The sequence below is a fragment of the Hyaena hyaena genome, unplaced genomic scaffold (assembly GCF_003009895.1).
Source record: "Hyaena hyaena isolate Hyena2069 unplaced genomic scaffold, ASM300989v1 scaffold_889, whole genome shotgun sequence".
Lineage (NCBI taxonomy): Eukaryota > Metazoa > Chordata > Mammalia > Carnivora > Hyaenidae > Hyaena > Hyaena hyaena.
Window position 1 is genome coordinate 230,791 of NW_024081523.1, and position 18,325 is coordinate 249,115.

General features: G+C 40.4%; 1 protein-coding gene across 1 annotated transcript in view; it reads left to right on the forward strand.

The window, feature by feature from the left end:
• CEP192 (centrosomal protein 192) overlaps nucleotides 1–17,257 on the forward strand; it is a 130,861-nt gene extending 113,604 nt beyond the window's left edge. The window contains exons 40-46 of the mRNA XM_039220435.1: nucleotides 2,218–2,297; nucleotides 3,239–3,334; nucleotides 7,929–8,048; nucleotides 8,483–8,604; nucleotides 11,446–11,572; nucleotides 12,056–12,114; nucleotides 16,848–17,257. Of these exons, the coding sequence (XP_039076366.1) occupies nucleotides 2,218–2,297; nucleotides 3,239–3,334; nucleotides 7,929–8,048; nucleotides 8,483–8,604; nucleotides 11,446–11,572; nucleotides 12,056–12,114; nucleotides 16,848–16,989 (746 nt within the window). The 3' untranslated portion in view covers nucleotides 16,990–17,257. The remainder of the gene's footprint in view (nucleotides 1–2,217; nucleotides 2,298–3,238; nucleotides 3,335–7,928; nucleotides 8,049–8,482; nucleotides 8,605–11,445; nucleotides 11,573–12,055; nucleotides 12,115–16,847) is intronic.
• The last annotated feature ends 1,068 nt before the right edge of the window (nucleotides 17,258–18,325 follow it).

An 18,325-nucleotide genomic window follows, 5' to 3' on the forward strand; every position in this document is an offset into this window, starting at 1 on the left:
CTTGCTCAGTTTCCCTATTTGTAAAATGGCCAACATAATTGGCTCCTCTCACAGAGGGCTTTGAGGAGTGAATGAAATAATGTCTGTAAAGCACTTGGCACAGTGTTTGACACCGAGTAGGCACTTAGTACTGCTAATATTCTTCAAATGTCCTGAGAATACTGCTTTTGCTCCTCCCTCCCCCACCCGTGATGACTCCGTCTCAGTGAATGGGATTGCAGGTGGGACCTGTTGGAAAGGGTTTGAGTCTTCTGTCACCCGACCCTCCACTCCTTGCTTCTCTCACTGACTTTGTCTCCCACTCAGGCTCAGTTTTTTCTGCCCGTCAAGACTGTCCCTCCCTGACCATCACCCATCCCCTTGTCCCGTCTTCCCCCCCTCACGTCCTTTGGAAGTTCCGGCAGCTCCCTGGCCTCATTCAAATGTTCAGGCTGCTGGCCCTACTACCCTCTCATTCTTTACCACCCCAGCCTTGTCCACTTCTGCTTGAATTCTGTGGTCTGTTGCTGCAATTACTGCCTTAGGAATGTTTTTAACTGCCTTGTGTCCCTCCCTCTGCATTCCTGTCTGGCAAGATCCCAAACCTTGATAGAGCCAGACTTCTACCAGCCCTGTGTCTACAGCACTCCTGCAGAAAGCTGGGGCTGTGTCCACGGATTCACCGTCTTGCTCTCAGGTGCCCCTCAGCACCGGGGTTTCCTACCAGCCCTTCCTTGGTGTATGTCCTTTCCCGTTTCCCAGCTCTTGATTTTGCCCCACTCGTCACTGCAAATATACAAACCATTAGGCTAAATGCAAGACTTTTGCTTCCATCCCAGATGAACTCCTCTGCTTGGAAGCTAGGCCCTTGTCAAGGCCTTAAGCTGCCTCTTCTGTCTCCTGTGTCATCAGTTTCTCCGTTTATTGGTGCCTTTCCATTGGCACACAGTGTGCCCTGCCATCAGGTGTTTGAGGAATGCATTCCTTGGCCTCGTCTCCTTGCTGCTGTCCCTGCCTCCTCAACATCCCTCCCTCATGGAAGGATTGTGCTCTCTGCCTTCATTTCCTCGGGCTGTACAGAGTTGGTGCTGCCGCCTTGCCCTGACCCCGCTGCTACTGAGGTCACTGAAAAGGAGTCGTCTCTTTGATGGGTCTTCATTTTCAATTAGCAATAATTGCGCTTCTGATAAACCTCACTGGCTGTGATACTGCCAGTATACAAAGCTTTTGCGTCTATTAATTTGACCTCTCAACACTAGTGACCACTCCTTCCTTCTTGGACTACATACTTCTTGTGCCTCTCTCCTGGTTTTCCCTGCCTCACTTGCTCCTTCTCAGGTTCCACTAAAGGGTCTTCTTCTTCCCGGGTCTGCCTGTGTCCACTTCTCTCTGCTCTCCCTGCACCCTGCTCAGCTTCTGTGGGTGGGCATCTCACACACAGAACTCTTACTTTACCTATGAAACCTGCGTCTGCTCCAGCCTTACCTGTGTCAGTAAGTGGCACCATTGTCTGCCCATTAAGCCAAATCCCTGGAAGCTGAGTGCTATTCTCTTCCTCTCTCTTCCCATCCAGTCCACTAGCAAGTCCTTTGCAGTCTTCAGAACGATCCTCTGTCAGCTTTTCCTCCCGCTGCTGTGACTGAGGCGTGATACAGACCACCTTGTGCATCCTGTCTCCACCCAACTGCTGCTGTGGCGCCTTCTCAGGGCTCCTCATCCACTCTGACTCCCTTGCAGTCTCTCTTTCCCACAGCAGCCAGTAATTATTTACACATATAAATCATCTTATTGCTCTCTTGCTTAAGCCCTTTATTATACTTTGATTAAAAACCAAAACAAGATAGGGGCACCTGGATGGCTCAGTTGGTCAAGCATCTGACTTTGGCTCAGGTCATGATCTCACAGCTCATGGGTTCGAGCCCCACGTCAGGCTCTGTGCTGACAGCTTAGAGCCCAGAGCCTGCTAAGGACTCTGTGTCTCCCTCTCTGTCTTCCCCTCCTGTGCTTGTGCTCTGTCTCTCTCTCTCTCAAAAATAAATAAACATCAAAAAAAAGATATTTGTCAAACTTGATTTTGTTAGAAAATACTATAAATTCCTGTTGGGCTCCTCAGGGGATCTAATGATTGTATTTTTCCCCTTTGATGAGGTAATTAGTCATTGTTACACATGGTCATAGTAGTCTGCTTGTTTACTTACCTCTCCAAGAATTGAGTTGTGATATGTGTGTCCCTTATAGAAAAGTTTCTGGAACTTGAGAATCATGGTAACACAGAAGTGAAGTGGCATTTGTCATCTTTAGCTCCACCTTATGTCAAGGTCAGTAATAATTACCTTAAATATATTTGTTTTAATATTTAAACTTTATGCAGGGTGTTTTAAAACTGAATTATGAGCACAGGTTGGGATTATTGGCTTTTTTAGTTCCACTAATTCACTTACTTGATTTTCTCTATAGATGGGGCTCATATGTGCCCCCATCTTTTTCACAAGGTGGTTTTGAGAGTCAAATTATAGAATAGATGTGAAATCTGTAGTTGCTCATTTAATGAACTACCTTCTACAGTACTGATTTTTATCTGAAATAACTATTTTGGAAAATATATAAAAACTTTATTATGGAACATTGTGGTGTACGCGCATGCGTGTGCCTTTTTCTCTCCTTTGTTCTGAGTGTTGCTGTCTGTTTTCAGCCAGTAGGAACTAGTGCAGGAGACAGAAGTGAATGTTTTGTGTCAGTGCATGCTAGCTACTGTATCCTGCAAATAGTCTCTGCCAGTAGGTTCTACCCGAATTGAGCGTATTGTCATGTGTGCTGTTTACAACACTGTGGCCTTTCTACCATGTATTTTGTGTGACAGTAGCAGTTTTGAGCCATAATACTCACAAAATATGTGCAAAAGATAGTGCTGGACCTACTGAAAAGAACTAAACAGATGGTTCGCATAGGTTATTAAAATGCACATTCAACAAGGTCTTCAGGGTCTTTGAGGAGAAGGGAAATCCTTTGACATTATGAGCATCATCCTAAAGATGACTGTAGCCAGGAAGGAGTGGCTGTTGATGGAGGGAGGAGAGTGAGTGTGAGGCCTCGTGTGAGCTGAGCTTAGTAGCACTCCCACTCCTAGGCAGGCATTGAGTTCTCCTGTGCCCTGCAAAACTGGTTTGTGTGTCCTTGGTAACCATGAAAATAATGGTCTCACTCTGAATTTATCTACTGACTTTAATATTTTTTCATTTGTTTGCTTAAATTGTTGTAGGGAGTCGATGACAGTGGAGATGTTTTTAGAGCTACCTATGCAGCATTCAGATGTTCTCCTATTTCTGGTATACTGGAAAGCCGTGGAATTCAAAAGGTGAGTTTTGACATTTTTTCACAGCCTTTGGTAAGAAACTGGTGTTGATTGACCAGAAGTGCCTTTGTTTCCACCCGGAGTAGTTGCTTTACCTAGACCAGTGCTGCTAACAGCCAGGTTGCGATAGGAGAAGAGGCCTGCCTCAGTGCAAGTCAATGGACTGCTTCCTGCAGCAGAGGCCTTGCTTTCTACACAGCTAAACAAAATACCATACTTAGTGGTAGGACTGATTTACATTCTGATATAAGCACTTCATGTGGCCACAGGCTGCCAATACTGAGAACACACTTCTAGCTCCAGTCTAGACAGTAGTTTTGTCCACTAGCCATATTAGAAAAATCTACCACTACTCAGAAACAATTCAGTGTTCATATCATAGTCAATAGTATATCTTCGTGGGTAAATGGTGACGGATCTTTTTAGTACCAAGACCCTCTTTTTATTTTTTTAATGTTGGTGTATTTATTTTTGAGAGAGAGCTCAAGTAGGGGAGGGGCAGAGAGAATGGGAGAGAGAGAATCCCAGGCAGTCTCTGTGCTGTCAGCACACATGGGGCTCTATCCCACAAACCATGAGAGTATGACCGGAGCCAAAATCAAGAGTCGGACATTCAACTGACTGAGCCACCCAGGTGCCAGATAGTACCATGACCCTCTTAAGTTGTAATTTGTTTGTGGACCTGACATAGCTTCTTCAGATATCTCTAGTGACACTAGTCATTCACTTGGCCTTAGTAATAATACTTTTTCATGCCAACAGCTGAAACTCATTTAAACTATAGCATTTATATGACATTAGTCCATTTATTCAGGGATTCAGACTTGTAATCAGTTCTCCACTAAAGTTGTGAACTCATTACTGACTATAAAAGAATCTTTGAGCAATGATAGTTACAAACTGTGCACTTGAGTAGGTCTGTATAACAGGCTTCTAGAGGGTTTCTGACTTTTTTGGAAAAATCTGCTGTTCTACCAGAATAGTTTATTTTACTTCCCAGCCCACAGTAGAGGTAAAGCAGCATAATAGTGTACAGACACATTGCTCAACAAAAGTTTAACATTTGGGGCAAAGGTGGTGAGAGGAGGATTGCAAAAAAAGCCAGCAGGAAAGACATCCCATGTTCATGGATCAGAAGATCTAACATTACTAAAATTGTGGTACTCTTTAAATTGATCTATAGATTTAGTACAGTCCCAGTCGAAAATCCCAGCTGGTGTTTGGGGTTTTTTTGTTTGTATTTTTAAAAAATTGACATGTCGATCATAAAATTCATATAAACATGCAAGGGAACCAGCATAACCAAAGCAATCTTGAAACAGAACAAAGCTGGAGGATTCACACTTTCTACTTTCAAAACCTACAGTAGTCAAAACTGTACTATTGACATAAGGATAGACATTTAGAATATGTGGAATAGATTCGAGAGTCCCCAGTATACCCTCACACTTATGGTCAGTTGATTTTTTTCAAAAAGGATACTGAGACAGCTCAACAGGGAAAGAATAGTTTCAACAAATGGTGCCCAGACAACTGATATCCACATGCAGAAGAATAAAGTTTGACCCTTACTTCACACTGTATCCAAAAAGTAGCTTGTAGCACACTATAAACCTAAATATAAGAGCCAGAACTATAAAATTCTTAGAAAATAAAATAGTAAATATTCATGACCTTGGGTTAAGCCTTGGTTTCTTAGATGTGACAACCATAAAGCACAAGTGATAAAAAACAGATGAATTATCAAAATGTAAAACTTGAGTATATCGGAGGATACCATAAGAAAGTGAAAAGACATCCCAGATTATGGGAGAAAATATTTAGAAGTCCTAGATTTATTGAAGAGCTTGTATCCAGAATGAGTAAAGAACTCTTACAACTAGATAATACAAAGACAAATTACCTGTTTAAAAAATGGGTTGAAGAACTGAATAGACATTTCTCCAAAAACAGATATAGAAGTGGCCAGTAAATACACGAAAAGATATATAGAATTACTGTTCATCAGGGAAATGCAAAACAAAACCACAATGAGATATCACTTCACACCCCTAGGATGACTGTGATTTCAAACACCAGACAATAACAAGTGTTGGCAAAGATATGGAGAAATTAAGACCCTCATATACTACTGTTGGCAATGGAAAATGGTACAGCTGCAATGGAAAGCAGTGTGACAGTTCCTTAGTAAGCTAAATGTAGAATTACCATATGAGCCAACAACTCCACTTCTGGACATATATCCCAAAACATTGAAAACCAGCATTCAAACAAAAATTTATATACAAGTGTTCATAGCCAAAAAGGATAGAGGGGGGCCAAGGTGGCTCAGTCAGTTAAGCATCTGACTTCAGCTCAGGTCATGATCTCATAGTCTGTGAGTTCAAGTTTTGTGTTGGGCTCTGATGCTGACAGCCCAGAGCCTGGAGCCTGCTAAGGATCCTGTGTCTCCCTTTCTCTCTGCCCCTGCCTGCTCAAACTCTCTCTCTCTCTCAAAAATAAATATCATTTAAAAAAATTAAAAATAAAAAAAAGGTAGAAATGTCCATCAGCTAATAGGTGGATAAACAAAATGTATATCCATGCAATGAAACATTACTTGGTGATACAAGGGAATGAAGCACTGATAACATGCTACCACATGAACCTTGAAAAAACATGCTAAGTGAAGCAGTCCAGACACAAAAGGCCACATACTGTATGATTCAGCGGAATGTGTAAAATAGGTAAATCTGTAGAGACTGAAGGTAAATACGTGTTTGCTGGGGCTGGGACTGAGAGAGGGAAGTGGGGAATGACTGCTGATGGTGTGGGGATTCTTTTTGGATTGTTGAAAATATTTTAAAGTCAGATTGTGGTGGTGGTTGCACAGTTCTGAAAACATAGTAAAAACTCCTGACCACACTCGAAGTGGGTGAACTGTATGGTATATGAATTCTATCTCAACAAAGCTTTGAAAAAGGAAAAACAAGACTAGATTGTCTCCTGGGAATTTTTCCTTTCACACAGTACCAAACATAGAAATGAAACCTCTGTGAAACCTTTGATTTCTTTTGCTTACCATACTGCCAAATCACATTTGTTAACTGAATTTAACTTAATTAACTTAAGTCTGGGTACTTAATTTATGTTAGGGGAGAAGAAAGCAACGTACATCATTCTGGGACCATTTAAGGAAATACTACCAAAAAGCACAACTATTGATGTGGATAATAGTGATCCAGAAGGAAGAAAAAATTAGTTTGTTAGTTACCTGTTTCTTTTTTCTTTCTTTTTTTTTTTTTTTTAATGTTTATTTATTTTTGAGAGAGAGAGAGAACACGAGCAGGGGAGGAGCACAGTAGTTACCTGTTTCTTAAAGTAAGAGGTGTACACAATATTTTCTGAAACATTGGACAGTTTGATTAGATCATCAGGATTAAATGAACTAATGGATGTTAAAGTTCCCATTATGTGTCTGGTGTGTATCACATACAGTAATACTGTTTTCCCCTCCTCTTTGTTTCCTTTTTGGGGCTGGAAGGTGGTGTTAGGTTGAGTTTGTAGAATACATGGTACTGTAGTGCCCAATGGTTCCACATAATTTGTATATTTTCACCATTTAGGACATGGTCATTTTCATTCTTCCTTCTACTTAATTTTCTTAGTGTCCATACACTCTTTAACAGTGTAACTCTCTAACCTTGATGATCACGTCTCCTCCATCAGTATTTTGCCTTTACCTCCACACTTTAAGACTTGCTGGCTGCATTGTTTCTTATGTTCTATACTGACAGAAATAGGGTCGCCTAAGAGTTTTATTGTTAAGCCCAGACCCAAAGGTACTGATTAGTGGTTAACCTAACGAATAGTATATTTAACACTAAATTCTTTAATAAAGGAAGCACTTAACACTGGTAAACTTTATAAGATACTATTTTTAAATATTACAACTTTCTCATACTGAGCCTTTTATAGGTTGTACGCATACAGTTCGTATGTATAACTTTGAGGCATTGGTCAGAGTAACTGGTTCTTGTCCTTAGGGCTTTACAACATGGCCAGCAGAGGGTTCCATAAGCATTGCAATGAAAGACATGATTGTGTTTCTGGAGTTGACCTTCCTCATTTAGGTCTTACACATGACAGCTCTATAATTTTTTGATAATGTAAATTAACATTTACATTTTGAGGAATATGTTACATAGAGTTTTAAAGAAAAATATATTTGGGGGTGCCTGGGTGGCTCAGTCGGTTAAGCATCCGACCTCGGCTCAGGTCATGATCTCACAGTTCGTGGGTTCGATCCCTGCGTCAGGCTCTGTGCTGTCAGCTCAGAGCCTGGAGCCTGTTTCAGATTCTGTATCTCCCTCTCTTTCTGACCCTTCCCTGCTCACGTTGTCTCTCTCTCTCTCAGAAATAAATAAAACATTCAAAAAAAATTTTTTTAAAGAAAAATGTATTTTGGATGTGGTATATAGCAACAAGACCAGCAAAAGTAGAATTGTTCAAATTCTTTTTCAGTTAGTGGCAAAACTAGCCAGTGCCAAACTGTATACCAGTTATAGGTGCATGAGGTCCAGGTCTAAATTTTCCCCTTGGACGTGTTGTTTTGCAGGTCTCCATCACTTTTTTGCCCAGAGATAGAGGAGATTATGCTCAGTTTTGGGATGTTGAATGTCACCCTCTTAAAGAGCCTCACATGAAACATACCTTGAGATTTCAACTCTCTGGACAAGTGAGTATTACACTGAATTTAAATAAATTATTGTGTATATATGTTAAAAACATTGTGAAACTGACATGGAAAACTGTCCTAACAATGCAGACTATTTTCCTGATATTATTCTAATTTAATTAATTCTGTTGTCTGGCCCTGTAATCTTAATTTTCTCATTTGCCTTTATTGATTGGCATGTTTGAGGTCTGGATTTGGCTCTATGAAATCTATGTTTGACTTGATTAAGTAAGAGTGTGTGTGTGTGTGTGTGTGTAAAAGAAACTGAACAGTATAAGGTATAGTGTTTGCAATTTAGGGAATTTAAAAATCTTAAGTTTTCTTTTAAAAATTAAGAAGGAAATAGTAGAATTCAAACAGGTAAATGTCCATATATTTTCCCAGAGTATTTATTTCTACTGCCCTACCCTGTGATTTTTTTTTTTTTTATACAGAGTGTCAAAGCAGAAAATGAGTCTGAAAATTCAGAAATTTCCACAAACTCCCTCATTAAACTAGATAATTTAGTTAAACCCCGGAGACCAGCTGTATCAGAAGCTTCTGCTCTCATACCTGGGTATGTTGTTTTTGTCATCTTATGACATATTTTCCAGTACTTTATTGATACATAATTACATACAGGAAAATGCTCAGGGACCTTACCTATGAGTTTCCATTCACTGCTACCACTCCCATCAAGATAGAGGATATTTCTCTCCCCCAGAAAGCTCTTATACATCCCTTTGCTTTGCAGGCAGCCCTGCCCTCAACCCAAGATTTGTTCTGTTCTCATCTTTTGCCATAGGTTGGTTTTGTTGAATTTCTTACACATACATACCCCCCCTTAAGTCTGGCTTCTTTCATCACACATAATTTTGGGGGTTTATTTGTGTTGTCAGGTATATCTGTAGTTTGTCCCTTTCCATTGTTGAGCATTGCTTTATGTGAACATATCACAGTTTATTCATTTTCCTGATGCCACTTGGGTGGCTTCTCATTTGGAGGCATTATAAATGAAGTTGCTATGAACACTTGTGTGTATATTTTTTGTGGACGTATTTTTTCACTTCTTTGGAGTAAAAATACTTGAAGAGCAGAATTACTGAGTCACATGGTTAACATGTGTTTAATTTTATTTATTTATATTTCTTAATTTTTTTTAATGTTTATGTATTTATTTTTGAGAGAGCGAGTGCAAGCAGGGCAGGGGGAGAGAGAGAGGGAGAGAGAGAATACCAAGCAGCGTCTGCACTGTCAACACGGAGCCTGACATGGGGCTAGAACTCATGAACCTGAACAGAAATCAAGAGTTGGTCATTTAATTGACTGAGCCACCCAGGCACCCCAGTGTGTTTAACTTTACTTTTTAAAAAAATTTTTTAACATTTTTCATTTTTGAGAGACAGACAGATCATGAGCAGGGGAGGGGCAGAGAGAGAGGGAGACATAGGATCCGAAGCCGACTCCAGGCTCTGAGCTGTCAGCACGATGTGGGACTTGTACCACAAACTGTAGATCATGATCTGAACCGAAGTTGGGCACTTAACAGCCTGAGCCACCCAGGCACCCCAGCCCCATGTGTTTAACTTTAAAACAAACTGCCAAATAGTTTTCCCAAAGTGGCCATATCATTTTATGTTCCCAAAAACATCGTATGAACGTCGATTCTTAAAAACTTTTCAAAACGTGTATTTTATACCAGCAGCTTACACAGCTGTGATGATAATATTTAAGTATTTTGCCTAATAAATATGTTTCTTACAATCCTTAATTAACTAATATTTAGATCTAACTTCATTCTGGAGGAAGATGCTTATAAGAAAAATATATGTTAAATACCTACTAAATTTAATATAAATGTCATTTATATTCTAAGAGGAGTAAATCACGTATTTTGTAAGAAATTAGGCTCCTTTAAAGAGTATGTGTTCTTACCACACTCTTCTGATGCTGTTTACTCATCTGTTCATCTCCTAATTACTGAGCGCAGACCATGTGCCAGGTAGCAGAAGCAGAACTGCCCCTGTCCTTGCCTCCATGGACTTCACCTCCTGGAGGAGGAGGCACATCACAAATTATCTCACTAACAGGCTTGATTATAACTCATGGAAAGGACTGAAAGGAAATAAATGGGAAACCTGGGAAACGTGACAAAGGCAGCTTGATATGTGATACCGGGGAAGAAGCTCCCTGAAATGGGACCTTTAAGTTGAACAGGATGAGTGTAAATGATGGAGGTGAAGAGCATAGGAAAAGTTTGGCCTTGTGAGGACCGACTGCTGAGGATCATTGGCCCTGGAGGAACCAAAGACAGCACACAGGCCTAGAGCCCAGAGGAAGGGAGAGTATGTGAGGTGAGGCCAGAGGGCGGGCAGAGGCAGACCACGCAGGGCCTTGTATGTCAAGATGTTAATTTGGGGGCTTAGTTGGGAAGCTATTGAAAGCCACTGAGTGACATGATCAGATTTCAGTATTTATAGAAAAATCCTCTGGCTGTGGTACAGACTGATTAGGAGGAGGCAAGGGTAGATATGGTAAAAACAAGTCAGAAGCTATTTTTAAGCAGACCAGGACGAAAGTAATGTCAAGGAAAATGATGAGAAGTGGACAGATCTGAGAGGTATATAGGAAGGAAATTTGAAGGACTCAGTGGATGGGTTGAGTAAGGGGGATTGAGAGAGAAACAGGGTCAAAGTTAGCTCCCAGACAGAAAAACAAGTGGAGGGTCAGGTTTGAGAAGAAAGATCCCAGGTTTAGTCTGTATTTGTGGAGACAGATCATTGTGTAGTGATAGGCATGTTGCCCAGACGCTCAGATCTGGGAGTCACGGGGTCAGGTCGCTGGATTACTCACTGAGGTGGGATTGCCTAGGGAGACTGCAGGAAGAGCAGTTAGGGATGTTGAGGGCCAGGCCACACGGGACAGCAGCATTGTCAGTGAAGGAGTGGGCGTGGGCCTGTCCAGACTGAGCGTGGCATCTAGCTCACTGCCGTCAGATGCTGCTGAGACACCAGAGTTTGTGTCCCGCTCTCAGCGTAGTCTCTCCTGAAAAATGGAGATCATCCCGTGGGCTGCCTTGGGAGTGGTCCACCTGAAGTGGACTAAAGGGACAGGAGCCCCTGTGGACGCCTGGAGTGTGAGGCGAGCGGGGAGCCAGCACCCGCAGGGAGAACGGGGCGGGGGCAGTGTTGCCCTCCCGTGTCCTGTCCTGCGTAGCCGCTGACCCCCAACCTCATCCGAGTGCTGTGGTGGGCATTTTCTCTTCACACAGGCTAGAGAAGTTGCTGTTCCAGAACTATTTTCCAGCTGAGTTGTGAGAGAAAACACAAATCTACACTTTCTAATTTAATATATATATAAATAGTGTAACTTATTGTGGATTTTAAATAGTTAACTTTTAAACGTGTTTCCAAAGCAGACAGCTTGACTTGACTCACCGCGGGGTTTATGCCCCAGAAGATGTGTATCAGTTTCTGCCGACTAGGGTTGGGGAATCAAGGACGTTGAAAGTCAACTTGCGAAATAATTCTTTCATTACGCACTCTGTAAGTTGGAAATAGCACTGTGGCTTTTGGGAAAGTGGATGTATTCAACTGCTTGATAAATATTTTCCTGATAATTTAGAAGCTTGTTTTATAGATTATACTTAGGTTATAATAAGGAATTGATGTTTTAAATGCCTTATCTGCTTTTGAAAAGAAACTTATGGGAAGTTTGTAACCCTTTATCTGAAAATCAAAAATATTTAGCATTTGTTTTCATATTTTCATTTTTAAAGTTTTCCTCTTGTTTTCTGTTTCTTCTGTACCATTATACCAACATATTTCTGCATAACATTTACTGTAGTCAGAACTAGGATAAGTTCATGTTAAAATTCTTTTAAATTTGTTTTCGTGAGCATTTGTTGTTTTACCTAACTTTGTGACTATACTTAAATTTACTAAATATCTTTAATTAAATAAATGTTTTAAGTATGCTCAAGTATCTAACTTGCATAATTTCATAAAGTATTTCCTATTAAATTCCAGCTGAAGTTTTTAAGTCCCAGAGAGCCTTTCTACGTCAAACATTCAAAATATTCTTTAAGGTGAGTTTATCATAAATTAAAATGTTCTCTTCCTAGCACAGGACTTTGTTTTCAGGACTGAAAAGAGCTGACGAGCCTTCAGGGAAAGCATTTCACACCTGCACATAAGTGTGCTTTACTGTCTAGCAGCCCAAACTTTGTGCGATGTTTTGGACTTAGCATATGATTCCTGTTACCCAGTGTTTTGCCAGCCACATAAATACATAGAACTTTAATCATCTTGTGAATAACTTTAGAATAATTCATACTTTAAGTGTTATTTTCACTGTGCTAAGAATTAAGGAGTTAAATTTTCAATAATTGGGACAAAAACCTTCCTGGATTAACTGGGAAAATTTTTATTATGATATTTTCCAGTTGTCATTCTTCAAATACTCTATGTTGTTCTTAAATCATCCCCTGATTTTCTCGTCATCCTTGCTACTTTTCATTTTCCATGTGATCTACATTTATATTGAAATCTCAAACTGGTTGTCACTGCTGCTTAGAATTTTAACAGTAGGGTTCTGTTGGACTTAACACTGAAAATAATTTTATCTTAATCTTTGAATCTTTAAGCTACTTAATTAATCATAAGATCTTTAGCATTAGATGATTCCGAAAACATGTTGCATGAAAACTGGGACCACTGTGTTAATGTTCTAGGACTACCTCTTCCTAAGGTACTAAGGCCAGCAGTGCCATACTCTAGAAGGTTACACATATCTCTAGATACTGAAAAGACAAGATGCCGTGGGGGAGGCCCCTTCTCTCGTCTCTTTCTTTTTGCTCCAAGCCTGCTATTCCTGTACTTGAGGTTCCTGCACTCCCTTTGCCTCCCAGGGAACTGACTTAAGGGCACAAACTGCAAATTAAACAGTGTATCTAGAAAGTTATCATAGGCTTCATCTCTCTAAGCCTAGGCTTCCTGATTTGCAAAATGCAGACGACAGTGCTCCTGGCGGCCAGGGTTCATTAGGAGGAGGACGTAAGCCATCTGCGGGTGTCAGTCTGCAGGTGTCAGCGCATCTTCGGCAGTACTGACAATGCCCGTATTTCAGCCAGCCTACTGGCAGGTCTGTGAAGACCAACCCCACGGATTTTGATGGACACCACAGTTGCATGCATGTCCATTCTTTTCCATTAATCCCTTCAACAGCCATGTGGAGGAGAAAGGCCTAACTTTATTTACTTTTTTAATGTTTATTTTTGAGAGAGAGAGAGAGAGAGAGAGAACGTGTGGGGGAGGGGCAGAGAGAAAGGGAGACACAGAATCTGAAGCAGGCTCCAGGCTCTGAGCTGTCAGCACAGAGCCGACGCAGGGCTCAAACCCAGAGACTGCGAGATCATGACCTGAGCTGAAGTCGGATGCTTAACCGACTAAGCCACCCAGGCACCCCAGAAAGGCCTAACTTTAATTAAAAAACAAAAACAAAAACAAAAAACAACAACACATTAACTGCACGTTTCCCAGCTTCTCCACTCTTGAATCGTTGACTCCCAGCAGCCTGTGGCCCTCTAGTCAGTGAGGCTTTGCCCTACTGATTTAAGACAGGTGGTGCTAGACTATGTTACAGCAGGTGGCCACTGCTAAATACATGAGTGAGAGACCAAGTGAAGTAAATCCCAGGTCATAGAAAACCTTTCTCTCATGACCCTCCACAGGCTGAAATTTTACATAAAGGTGGTTTCTTTATACATAAGAATGACTTCTTTCAACTTTGGAGAAGCAAAACTTTGCCACAGTAGCTCACTTGAAAATTGTTACCTCAAAACTGAAATAATGGTGCTTGTTCTTGTAAGTATTGAATGCTTTTGTATTTATCCCAAATATTAGACACTTTGACTTTGGACAGGGGCTCATGAAATACAGGTGCTGGTGGAGAGCAGAGGTTAAGCTTGCTTTGGCAGGTGGAACAGAATCTGTTCTGAGAACCTTAAAAGCAGTTCCCAGCTTCCTTTAAGTGGCTTTCATTAGATCGCTCTTTGCTCTGTGATACCGTTAGTTCCACCCTTCCAGAGTAATAGTGTGACTTTACTCATCTCTAGGGTACATGAGGTAATCAGTGCCTTACTACAAATATGCACCTTCCCCAGGGCAGTTGTGAGGCCTGATGGGGCTGTTCTTACACATAACAGTGGTCCGAAGCCTTTGGGATGTAAGCTAACTGCAACATAAATAGGCGAGGAGAGCTTTGCCCAGAAGTTCCAGGGATTTTGTCTAGTGCAGAGGTGGGGAGCATGGATGGATTTTGGGGATATACCCCCCTTAAAGCAATAGATTATAAGGAAGGTAATCGGGAAAAGGAAACCCTGATTATCAATTTTTTGTAAAAGTCATTTTGGGGGCTCTAGGTGACCATCTCTATCACATCTCCATAAAAATAATTCATTCATGTTCCCTTTTCGCCCTGAAAAGCATTCTTCTGTTAACCTATTGTTTTATTCAAGTTTAATCTCTGTTGCGACATTATAGTGACATGTTTCCCCTCTCCTGTGCCCGCATCTGCATGCACCCAGCATCCTGGCAGGCTCCTGCTGCTGAGCTGCCAGACCCTGCTGTGTCATTCCAGAGGGCTTTGTCACAGAAGTCACAGCCAAGGACAGCACTGTCACTGAGCTGTTACCTTCACCAGCACACAGGAACCAAGCAGTTTGTTACTTCATGATGATACCTTGGCTGTGCTCCTGGGCTACGTTTTCCTATACAGAGTATTCTTTTTAAATTAAAGAAAGAAAGAAAAGAAAAATGATGGGGATCTGCAGGTTTTATAGATGGGGACAGGTAGCGGAGGAGGCGGTTCGAGTGGATGTCCGCAGCTGCCGTGTCCCTCCCTGAAAGCATCTTTGCTCTTTGTGTGCCTGTGCCGTAACTCTCGCCCTTACCTGATAGGGGATTTTGAGCGAGGCCTGTCCACTGGGTTTAGCACACTTTACTCTTACCTTTTCCCTTTTAAGTGTGTGTGTGTGTGTGTGTGTGTGTGTGTGTGTGTGTGGAGAGAGAGAGATTAAAAGCAGTTTTTAATAATAGTACAAGGTACGATGGTAAATAAATATATCCATCTTACTTGAAGTGTTCTAGAACTTTGTTAAATTTTATGGTTTTTTCTAAATTGAATTCTAGTTTATTCAGAATATAAGCCTAAAGATGATATATGTTCATCATAATACATTTTTAAAACACTTTCTCACTTAAATATAGAACAGTTCTATGTTGTATATTAAACTTTGTTAATGATGGGATCTGTCAGAGGTTTATTTCAGGATATTTTATTACTTTTAGCAATTCATAAGTTATAAAGCCTCTTAAGTTGGCAAATTGTACTACATTTTTCTGGGTACTGAAATGCCAACATGAAAGAGAAAATGGTAGTTTGTCAGTGCCGGGCACAAGGTACCATGTTTTTAAATTTTGACATGGGAAATTAGGATATAATGCATTTGGGGAAAATAACCCAAACATGTGTGTGTGTGTGTACATATACATATATATTTTTAAATTCTGCATTATCAGTTATATCCAGGAAAAGGGCTTTGAAATATTAAAACTGTTTTCTAAATTGTTAGCCCACTGCAGTTTTACACCCAAAAGCTAACACTGTACACAGGAAGTGTGTTGGAAACAAAAACATATGTCAGTTCTGATTGCTGAACTTTAAGACCTGTAGTTTGGAAATGAGACTCAGGGATGAGCTACCTTCCTTCTGAGGAAAGTCTAAAAGCTATAAATTTTCATTTAAAACAAGACTAAAAGTCAGTGACATCACATAGGCTATGATGAAGTGTATGTGGTCTTATTCACCATGAGAATAAAGGTGTATTTTTGAAGCTCTTAGGACCCAGTTTTGTGAACAAAAACCTCCCAACATAATACTTTTAAGTACAGGGTACTCATTACCTGCTTCTATACAGTTGACCCTTGAACAGAGCCAGCGTTAGCGGTGTCAACCCCCACGCCGTAGCACATCTGTGTAGAACTTTTGACTTCCCCCAGAACTTAACTTACAATAGCCCACTGTTGACCAGAAGCCTTACCAATAACAGTTAATTAACATATTTTTTGTATGTTAAATGTATTATGTACTATATTCTTAGAACAAAAGAAGCTAGAGAAAAGAAAGTGTTATCAAGAAAGTCATGTGGAAGAGAAAATACATTTATAGTGCTATACTTTATTGAAAAAAAAATCCATGCATAAGTGGACCTGCTCAGTTCAAACCCATGTGGTTCAAGGATCAAACATAATCTAAAAATAAATTTTCAGGACAGTTTTTATAAAAGTGTATGCAAATGCTGGAGCAAAATCTGCACAGCCCAGTTAATGATGGGCACGGACGCCTTAGTTTCATATTCTCCCTGTGGAGTGTGCTGCCAAAGGAGGAGGATTGGGGTGTGTCCCGTGCTCCTTCGCCCTTTCTGGGAAGATGGCTACCTGCCTCTGCGGACAGAACAGAGTTCCACATGCAGTTAAACAGACCTCTTGTTTCCCTTTTCCTATTTTTGCTGGATGGCCAGGAATATATATGCAGTACTATTTGAATCAGATTTTAAGATTTTCCTCTCCTCTGTGCCAGTTTCTTGTTAAATAATAGCATCAAAGAAATGAGAACCAAATTTAAACCGAATATAATTCCGCTGAGTTCTTTCATCAAAATCCAGCCACCCTCCCTGCCGTGCATGGAGCTGGTTACTGTGGCGGGTGACGCACATGCTGCTGTAGCACCAGGCCGATGACCTTTCCTTTCTCTTTCCAGAGCCCAGCATTACATCAACATGCCTGTGCAGTTCAGACCAAAGTCGGCAGGCAGATTTGAAGCTTTGCTGGTTATTCAAACAGATGAAGGCAAGAGTGTTGCTATTCAACTCATAGGTGAAGCTCTTGAAAAAATTAACTAGATACATTTTGTGCAAAGTAAATTACATCAGTTATATTTTGGTAACTTCATTTTTTTTACACTGCAATATTCTTTTGTATATATTTTGTAAGATTGTTTTGATAACTAGATTTTTGTTTTGAGAAGCTAATGCTGAAGACCTGACTAAAATATCATGTATGTAGCCCACAGTATTGTACTTAACTTTTTTACAGGAGAGAAGAGAGTTCTATTTTTGCATTGATTATGATACTCTGAATAAATATGGTGTATATTTTAATGTGGTATAACCAGAAATAAATTTAATTTCCATTGAACCTGCCTTTTTTAATATCATGTAATACAGAAATCAGAATATTGCTTTATTCCACTAGTTATTTTCAAGCTGCTGGCTCTGTTTTGTGATTTTTTTTTCCCCCTTCCATTACAGTTTCCTTTCCTCTAAGAAATTTCTTCTTTGGTCCTTCTGTCTTTTAGCTAATTGCCCAGACTAGAGCAGAAGTGTACTTTTAAAGAAATTATTTTTCTCCAGAGTAGGAGAATTCATATTCTGTGCAAATATATTGTAAAGGTTGATATATTTTAAAATAGCATTTATTGTAATTAAAGCTAGACAGGACAGCTGCTCCAGAACACCGCCTAGAAAGCACACTCCACAAGCAGGTGCCTGTGGGGAGGCAGTGAGTCGCTGAGGGGACAGACGAGTCCTCCCCTTATGTCATCTTGAGCTGTGAGATAGAAAATGTTACCTGGTTTTACCCAGAAGGAACAAGACCCAGCCTTGGTCTTTGGAGCAACAAAATCACAGATTATGAGCAATTGTGTAATGGGTTAGGGTGATCACAAATGGATATTATTGATGGAGTAGAAAGACCATGGAACATGCAAGAAGCTACCTGGATGGCTTAAATCTGCAGCAGTTTGGAAGCAGTGATGGTGAGCTGGAGATAGGAAAACATTTCTGCTTTCCTCATCTACCTTATCTTCTTTGCTTAGAAATTTTTTCTTAGAAATCAAATTTATGAAAATGTTTTTCACAAGTCAAACAGTTGTTGCTGTTACTGATATTGCCCTACTCCATTTTTAGATTTCATACATCAAATGTGGGTGATTTCATGCCTGAACATGTATTTTACAACATTCAGCCTCAAAGTTTTGAAACGGTGGTACTGGTTTTAAAAAATGTTTGCCCTGGTCTCTCAGTTCCTAAGGGTTGTTACATTTTTGTGTAATTGTCACTTTGACTTTTAGGTTCTACTCAGGTAAAAAAAAAAAAAAAAAAAGGACAGGGGGAGAGGGTTTAAGCAAACAAAAAACTTTAAAAGTGACTCTCCTTCCATAGACCATATGCTTTTATG